The sequence below is a fragment of the Thalassophryne amazonica genome, chromosome 19 (genome assembly GCF_902500255.1).
Source record: "Thalassophryne amazonica chromosome 19, fThaAma1.1, whole genome shotgun sequence".
Lineage (NCBI taxonomy): Eukaryota > Metazoa > Chordata > Actinopteri > Batrachoidiformes > Batrachoididae > Thalassophryne > Thalassophryne amazonica.
The window spans coordinates 34,611,650-34,621,462 of NC_047121.1; the positions used below are offsets into that span (position 1 = coordinate 34,611,650).

The window sequence follows — 9,813 nt, forward strand, 5'->3', positions numbered from 1 at the left end:
CAGCCCTTTGTCCAACATGTTCATGCTGGTGTCGCCGACCAAATGGTCCTCACCCTAAAAATCAATCCACCCTACCTTCACTGCACATGCGCCATTTCTGAGCGTCAGCAGCAATTCACGGATTATCACCTCGTTTCTGCTTAAAACTGCACTCCAGCCATCATCTGTCTTAGCGACAGATATCTGAAGCTTTTGTACAACAGTCATGTCCACATAAATTGAGCATTATTTCATAATAAAAGACGGGGGACCGATCAGAGCGCCACAGCAGCACGTCTGAGTCTAACATGCTGCTGCTGGGCCTACCTCATTTCGGAGCGTCAGCAGCGATTCGCCGATTATTGCCTTGTTTCTGTTTAAAACGGCCTTGTTTCTGCTTAAAACGGCCTTGTTTCTGCTTCAAACTGACTTTAGAATGATTTAAGAGGTTTTACTTTGTCATCTGTTGGTTAATAATCACATTCTTCCCTATGATCGCTTTGGGTAAAAGTCAGACTCAGAGACTCAGATGCATGTGCAGTGAAGGCACAGTGAAGGCAGGGCGGACCAATTTTTAGAGGGGACCGTTCGGTCGGTGACACCGGCACAAACAAGCACAACTCTCCTCAACATTTGTACAATGTGGGCATTTGGTGTGAAAACCGTATCTTCATCGGGTGGAAGCTACCAGTGACACTTGCATTGCACTGTGCCGTGCTTTACACCTGCTAAAAGAGAGGGCTCCATGTCATTTTCAGGTCATTTTCTAGGTGCTAAATTTATAGATAGATAGATAGATAGATAGATAGATAGATAGATAGATAGATAGATAGATAGATAGATAGATAGATAGATAGATAGATAGATAGATAGATAGATAGATAGATAGATAGATAGATAGATAGATAGATAGATAGATAGATAGATAGATAGATAGATAGATAGATAGATAGATAGATAGATAGATAGACAGATCCTGCAACTTTTTTGAAAAAACTTAATTCGGGAAATGAACTGTGACATGAAAGTAATGCAGTCATGAGATGTAACGTGATATTTTATTAGAAATAAATGTGATTGTTTATTAAATTAAAACAAACATTTCTGAAAATCACTATAGTGTTTTTGTCATTTTTATGTAAGCATTTAGTTCAAAGCCATGTTTTACTACATACTTTAACATGAACTTATTTTTAAAGTTTATATTAGCAGTTTGTTTGTCCTTTAATCTTCATGTTACATGACACTGTTTAACCCTCATAGTGCAGATAAAATCTGGTCCACCGACGGTCGGTCTAAGGGGCTCTGACAGCAGTGAGAGAACAGCACCCTCCCATGTTCATCCAAAACAAAGTCACCTCCCAGCTGAAAAACAGAGGAAAACAATAAACAACAAACACATCAGATAAAAGTCCTGTCCTGGGGCCTGTACTACGAAGCGGGGTTACTGGCTTATCAGGGTAACTTCAGGAGTAAGTTGATGACGTGTGGAGTAACTTCCCAGTTAACCCGTACTACGAAAGGTGGATAGGTTTTGATCGAGGTATGCTGCCATGGCAATTTATGCTGTGCGCCAAACCTGCTCCGAGCAGGTTATGTTCTCGGTTAGCTTGAGGTTTTCGCTTAACCACTCCCTTTATAAGTACTGTCCATCCACCTTAAATCACTCCGAAGACAATGCCGGCCTACCTGGATGATCAGTTTGATATTGGGGCACAAATTGTGAGGGGCTCTCTTTGCAGGGCGAGGGTTTTTAAAGACCACCAGAATCCACTGACATCCCCGGACGATATTCTCTATGAAAGATATAGATTCTCTGAATCGTGTTGCATCTGGGTGTAATTAATGAAAGAAGGTCATTTTTTTACACATATTAAACATTCCACAGGTTAATCATCTGTAACAGATTTGGGGAACAATTGAATTGTACGTACGCATTTACCCAATCAGCAATACGTTGCCAACAAGCCTGTCTTGCTTTATTGGCAGACGATGTGTTCGATTTCCCCCTTAACATTAATTTAAATTCCTGGTAGCGCCGCATAATAATCGTGCATTCTTCTTCGGTAAAGTAAGGTGACCGCGCCATCATTGAAAAATGGTGACGTGTGCTGCAACCTGCCCCTTTTATGTGAATGCGCACAAACTCCACTTAGGTTAACACAGGTTCAACAAATCAACATCTTATGCAGTGTCGTAGTACCGATTAACACCACTTGAGAAAACCAGGTTTTGTCAACCCCGGTTTAAGAGGTTGACCCTGGGTTACATCTGAGTAAGTTAACCCCGCTTCGTAGTACAGGCCCCTGATCAGTTATAGAGCAACACGGTGATTTAAAAAAAAAAAAAAAAATCAATGTTCATTTTATTTTCCCACACATTAACGATGAATAACCTTTCCAAAACTTGTTTTTATTGTCATTCAGTAAAAAACATCACAGATGCTGTCACAGAACGAAGTATCGATGCACTGCACGACTAGATAAAAGCACAGAATAGCAGTCCAAAGTGTGTGACAGTGATAAATAGGGTAAATAAACAAACCCTATTAATAATTGTCTCTATATCTGTGTATACACAACATTCAATAAATAAATAAAGGACACGGGATATTGCACATATGTAGGGCTACACGGATAAAGTTGCTACCAAATGCTACTGTGTATTCTATGTCCTACATTCTATATTGCACAGATCTTTCTATTGATTTGTATCTAACTATCTTATGGCGGTTGGGTAAAAGGTGTCTCTGAATCTGTGTGTTTTGCAGCTTAGGCTACGGTACCATCTACCTGAGGGCAGGAGGGAAAACAGTTTGTTAAAGGGATGTGAAGTGTCCCTGATTATCCCTCTTGCCCTGGTCAAGCATTGCTGTTCTGCCATTTCACCAATGGTTGGCAGCCTGGCCTAATAATTTTCTCTGCTGACCTCATAACCCTCCCCAGTGCCTTCCTGTCTGCAAGGCTGCTACTTTCATGCCACAGAGAGTTAGCCTTTTTAACCAGAGAGGATATGTGCAGAGTCCAGATCAGAGAGACAGGGGTCAGCAGAGCAACTCCCATTTAGTCAAAGAGGTCAAACTGAAACTATAGTACGGCTTCAGTTCACTAACTAGTGACCATCATACCCTGTTCCCGGTAATGCTTCCTGCATATACAACCCCTGGCAAAAATTATGGAATCACCGGCCTCGGAGGATGTTCATTCAGTTGTTTAATTTTGTAGAAAAAAAGCAGATCACAGACATGACACAAAACTAAAGTCATTTCAAATGGCAACTTTCTGGCTTTAAGAAACACTATAAGAAATCAGGAAAAAAAAAATTGTGGCAGTCAGTAACGGTTACTTTTTTAGACCAAGCACAGGGAAAAAAATATGGAATCACTCAATTTTGAGGAAAAAATTATGGAATCATGAAAAACAAAAGAACGCTCCAACACATCACTAGTATTTTGTTGCACCACCTCTGGCTTTTATAACAGCTTGCAGTCTCTGAGGCATGGACTTAATGATTGACAAACCCTAACCCTACTCTTCATCAATCTGGCTCCAACTTTCTCTGATTGCTGTTGCCAGATCAGCTTTGCAGGTTGGAGCCTTGTCATGGACCATTTTCTTCAACTTCCACCAAAGATTTTCAATTGGATTAAGATCCGGACTATTTGCAGGCCATGACATTGACCCTATGTGTCTTTTTGCAAGGAATGTTTTCACAGTTTTTGCTCTATGGCAAGATGCATTATCATCTTGAAAAATGATTTCATCATCCCCAAACATCCTTTCAATTGATGGGATAAGAAAAGTGTCCAAAATATCAACGTAGACATGTGCATTTATTGATGATGTAATGACAGCCATCTCCCCAGTGCCTTTACCCGACATGCAGCCCCATATCATCAATGACTGTGGAAATTTACATGTTCTCTTCAGGCAGTCATCTTTATAAATCTCATTGGAACGGCACCAAACAAAAGTTCTAGCATCATCACCTTGCCCAATGCAGATTCGAGATTCATCACTGAATATGACTTTCATCCAGTCATCCACAGTCCACGATTGCTTTTCCTTAGCCCATTGTAACCTTGTTTTTTTCTGTTTAGGTGTTAATGATGGCTTTTGTTTAGCTTTTCTGTATGTAAATCCCATTTCCTTTAGGCGGTTTCTTACAGTTCGGTCACAGACATTGACTCCAGTTTCCTCCCATTCGTTCCTCATTTGTTTTGTTGTGCATATTCGATTTTTGAGACATATTGCTTTAAGTTTTCTGTCTTGACCGCAGTGAAGCTGAAGCTGCCAGCTTCACTGCGGCCGGACTGAGGACTTTGAGGATGGTGAAAGGTCCTATGAACCTGTCCTTGAGCTTTTGGGATTCCACTTGCAGGGGGATGTCCTTTGTGGATAGCCAAACTGCCTGCCCGGGCTGATATGTAGGGGCCGGGGCACGCCGGCAGTCTGCATGGGCCTTGGCCCTTGTCCGGGCTTTGAGCAGGGCAGAGCGGGCGGTACGCCACACCCGACGGCACCTCCTCAGATGGGCCTGGACCGAGGGCACCCTGACCTCTCCCTCCACTAGCGGGAACAATGGGGGCTGGTACCCCAAACACACCTCAAACGGGGAGAGGCCGGTAGCAGATGATACTTGGCTATTGTGAGCGTACTCGATCCAGGCCAGATGGTTGCTCCAGGCCGTCATGTGCGCGGAGGTCACGCAGCGGAGGGCCTGCTCCAAATCCTGGTTCGCCCGCTCTGCCTGTCCGTTCGTCTGGGGATGGTACCTGGACGAGAGACTTACGGTGGCCCCCAGTTCCCTGCAGAAACTCCTCCAGACCTGAGAGGAAAACTGAGGACCACGATCCGAGATGATGTCCGATGGAATCCCATGCAGACGCACAACGTGGTGGACCAGGAGGTCTGCAGTCTCCTGGGCCATCGGGAGGGCCACAAAGTGGGCCGCCTTGGAGAAGCGGTCCACTATCATGAGGATGGTGGTCATGCCCTGGGACGGCGGGAGGCCCGTGACGAAGTCCAGGCCGACGTGAGACCAGAGGCAAAGGCTGGAGGAGGCCTTGGGCCTTATGGTGGTCGGCTTTGCCCCTGGCGCAGGTGGTGCAGGCCTGGACGTATTCCCGGACGTTGGCTTCCAGAGACGCCCACCAGAAGCGCTGCCGGACCACTGCCACGGTTCTTCGCACCCCTGGATGGCAGGAGAGCTTGGAACTGTGACAGAAGTCTAGGACTGCAGCCCTCGCCTCTGGTGGGACATACAACTTGTTCTTTGGACCAGTCCCTGGGTCCGGGTTCCGTGTCAGGGCCTCCCGGACGGTCTTCTCCACGTCCCAGGAGAGGGTGGCCACGACAGTGGACTCGGGGATGATGGTTTCCGTTGGGTCTGACAGCTCGGTCTTGACTTCCTCCTCGTGCACCCGGGACAGGGCGTCAGATCGTTGGTTCTTTGTCCCGGGGCGATATGTGATCTGAAAGTCAAAACGCCCGAAGAACAGTGACCAGCGGGCTTGCCTGGGGTTCAGACGCTTGGCGGTCCGAATGTACTCCAGGTTCCGATGGTCCGTGAAAACCGTAAATGGTACCGAAGCTCCCTCCAACAGGTGTCTCCACTCCTCCAGAGCCTCTTTCACCACTAGAAGTTCCCGATTGCCGATGTCATAGTTCCTTTCAGCCGGGGTCAACCTGCAGGAAAAGTAGGCACATGGGTGGAGAACCTTGTCAGACTCCCCGCTCTGGGATAGCACGGCTCCTATCCCTGAGTCAGAGGCGTCCACTTCAACTATAAACTGGAGTTTTGGATCGGGCTGCACCAGAACTGGTGCAGTCGAGAACCGGCGTTTCAACTCCCTAAACGCGGCTTCGCACCGATCTGACCAGGTGAAGGGGACCTTAGTGGAGGTCAGGGCTGTCAGGGGGCTAACTACCTGACTATAGCCCTTGATGAACCTCCGGTAAAAATTTGCAAAACCGAGGAACTGTTGCAGTTTCCTACGGTTTGTTGGTTGGGGCCAGTCTCTCACCGCCGCAACCTTGGCCGGATCAGGGGTGATGGAGTTGGAGGAGATTCACAAACAGCCGGTTCTCCAACAACCGCTGCAGGACCTGATGTACATGCTTAACATGGGTCTCAGGATCTGGGGAAAAGATGAGTATATCGTCTAGATATACGAAGACAAACCGATGCAGGAAGTCCCGCAAGACGTCATTAACCAAGGCCTGGAACGTCACGGGCGCATTGGTGAGGCCGAACGGCATGACCAGGTACTCAAAGTGACCTAACGGGGTGTTAAATGCCGTCTTCCACTCGTCTCCCTTCCGGATCCGAACCAGGTGGTACGCATTCCTAAGATCGAGTTTGGTGAATATTTGGGCTCCATGCAGGGGCGTGAACACCGAATCCAACAGGGGCAACGGGTATCGATTGCGAACCGTTATTCCGTTCAGCCCTCTGTAATCGATGCATGGACGGAGTCCGCCAGCCTTCTTACCCACAAAAAAGAAACCTGCACCCATCGGGGAGGTGGAGTTCCGGATCAACCCGGCAGCTAATGAGTCCTGGATGTAGGTCTCCATTGATTCGCGTTCCAGACGTGAGAGGTTGTACAGCCTGCTGGATGGGTACTCAACGCCCGGGATCAAATCAATGGCGCAATCGTACGGTCGGTGCGGGGGAAGAGTGAGTGCCAGATCTTTGCTGAAGACGTCAGCAAGATCATGGTACTCCTCCGGTACCGCCGTCAGATTGGGGGGGACTTTGACCTCCTCATTAGCTGTCACACCAGGCGGAACCGAGGATCCTAGACATTCCCGGTGGCAGGTTTCGCTCCACTGAGCCACAACCCCAGACGGCCAATCAATCCGGGGATTGTGCTTTATCATCCAAGGATAACCTAAAATCACACGGGAGGTGGACGGTGTTACAAAAAACACAATTTCCTCCCTGTGATTACCAGACACAGTAAATGAACGGGCAATGGATAAGCCAAAACAGTAACAATTTAATGTTATGACGTGCACAACGGAATACAGACAATAACAGGTTTGGAAAAACAGTCAATTATATGTTGAGTGACGTGTGGGCAGGCTCAAGGATAGGAGACGTCCGTCCAGAAACGAGCCGGATCCCACACGGCTTCCACCACCAACGGAGCTGAAGAACACCGGAGCCGCCAAGTCCTGGGTCCCCAGGTGGCCACCGTCTCCAGCTGTCAGACCTGGTACTGCTGGCAGAGAACAGAAACAGTACAGATGAGTGTGAGTACGCACACTCAGTAATCCCTCAGTCTGTGTTCCTTAAGGAGGGAGAACCTCCACGTCCAATAACACAGTCGTGCAGCTCCTGTGTAACCACTTATCTGGTTGGGGTGTGAGGCGAAGCCGTCGTAATTCACACCAAGAAGGATGCATCCAGGCTGGACAAACTGATCAGGCGGGCTGGCGCTCTGGTTGGCATGAAGCTGGACTCTCTGGTGACGGTGGCAGAGAAGAGAACACTGGACAAACTGATGGATATTATGGACGATGCCAGTCACCCTCTGCACACCATCATCAGCAACCAGAGGAGCCTCTTCAGCCACAGACTGCTCCTTCCCAAGTGCAGGACCAACAGACTGAAAAACTCCTTTGTCCCTCACTCCATCAGACTGTACAACGCCTCACTCAGGGGGAGGAGGAGTAACAGGAAGACAGAGGACGGGAAGGAGAGGAACAGTAGTAGCCAGTAAACCAGTACTGATCAGTATGTCTGGTATTTATATTGTGTATTTGTATTTATATTTCCAAACTGTTTTTCTTTTTTCATCTTTGATACCCTGTGTGCTGCTATACAATACTGGAACCTCAGTTTCCCTGAGGTAGTCTTCCCAAGGGATCCATAAAGTGCTGTCTAATCTAATCTAATCTCTATATTTTGTAACTTCTTAGTTTAAAAAGTTTAAGTTCTATATAATTAGGGGTGTGGCCACTTTGAGTGACAGCGGCTGAGCTCAGTGTCTCTGTGTCTCCTACTGTCTGACCGTAACTGCGAGCTTTTGTGGAGGGCTGTGTCTGTTTCGTTATTAGCATTTTATGACAAACACCTGGAATAATATGGCTTGTTGTGCAGTGAAACGTCCTAACGGAACTTCTAAGACATCCCTGCTGCAATATTTACGCTGAGTGACATTCTTGTGGTGTTTAATGATTTCATACTACGTCCAAATTGACTGAACTGTGCACAAAAGAACTTATGAGTGTATAAATGAAATCCATTTCAGCATGGGCGCAATTTGGTGGGAGATAGGGGGGACATGTCCCCCCGCCTTCTGACATATATGTGTGTACTTGAAACATGCTATGCCAGTCTTATGTGCAAACCATGTCAGTCTTATGTGCAAAACCATGTCAGAATAGTATCTTTGTTTCTGCAAGTTTGTATTTTTAGCAGGGGGGGTTTAAAGTCAGTTTTGTGAAGTTTACCTGATTCCTCTCCAGTTGTTGAATGTGGAGCCGGCAGAGAAGGCAGGAGAACTGGCGGATGAGCACCAACAGGATCTTTTTATCTTTCCCAAGATATTTCTTTAGTGTCACGTTTCTTCACAAAACAGAATGTTTTCTTTTTTTTTTTAAGTTTTAAAAGTGATTTTTATTTGTTGCGATATTTACTGTTTGTATGATGCATTCAGGGTCCTTTGATAAATCATGCTCACTCTCTTGTTCTGGCATCAATGACGGGTGTATGAACACATTTTGACGGGTGGTGCTGAGGCGGTATTTTAGCACTCAGCTGTAATTCACCATCCAAACGCTGTAGAAAGGCGTCCCACTGCACCTGTGTCAAATGGGCCACAATCAGTAAAAATACAAATGTTTTCAAGAGCATTTTTTGACATTTTCAAAGTTATTTTTATGTCAGTATCTTACTTCAAGCTGTTGAAAATCCTTCACAGCCTCTTGCAAAGCAGCACACCTGAAGAAGGTGTAAAAGAATCTGTGATGCTGTTTTCCTTCATGGGTGAACAATTTATTTCCATGCAGATATATTTTGTGACTTCATATTACCAGCATTATCTCAGCAGATTTTACCCGATCCAAAACTGTTTTTACTGTTGCAATCATATTCTATCAATTACAATGACTACTTTGTTTCCAGATAAAATTATTTTAAAATAATATTTAAAAGCTAGAGGGTGTGTTTTTTTTTGTTTGTTTGTTCGTTTGTTTTTGTTTTTTTGTTGTTTTTTTTTTGTCCTCACTATGCCAGCGTTTCAATGGGTTTGAAGTGTTACATACATCAAGATGAATGATTGGAAGGATGGACAACTTCACAAAATCCCACAAAATAGAATCTAAAATTGGCCTACAAAATTCACAAAAAATGTACCTGACCACCAGCTTCCTTCTACACAGAAATGTACAAAATTAGAAAAATAACTATTATGTTCAGATAGTTTAACACCACTTATATTCTAAAAAATAACAGAGTCACAAATTGCCCCAAGCCAGCAGATGGGAGGGGGTGGTGGTGGGGTTTTTGAATTTATCAGCGACTGGAGGGAGATGCTCAGACAAAGTACACAGTGGTCCATGACAGAGAAAACACTAATGCACAGGCATTTACTACGTCCGATAAATAAACTGTTGTTTCCTGGGTGTTTAATCTTAAGTATGTTATCAAACTTAAAAAATAAAAATAGTCTGAAACCGACTTCTCCTCCTCCTCCTCCGCTTTCTCTTTCTCAGTTTGTGCTGCTCAGTGATGGCCCGCAGACTATTTGGTCCAAACTCCCTTTGATTTGACCTACAAATTATCAAATTATTACAGTGAGGAAAATAATTATTTGAACACCCT

At 45.4% G+C, this 9,813-nt stretch overlaps 1 protein-coding gene across 1 annotated transcript in view; it reads right to left on the reverse strand.

Moving 5' to 3' along the window:
- LOC117531886 (afadin) overlaps nt 1-311 on the reverse strand; it is a 31,474-nt gene extending 31,163 nt beyond the window's left edge. The window contains 1 exon segment of the mRNA XM_034195078.1: nt 307-311. Coding sequence (XP_034050969.1) covers nt 307-311 — 5 coding nt within the window.
- Between the last annotated feature and the right edge of the window lie 9,502 nt (nt 312-9,813).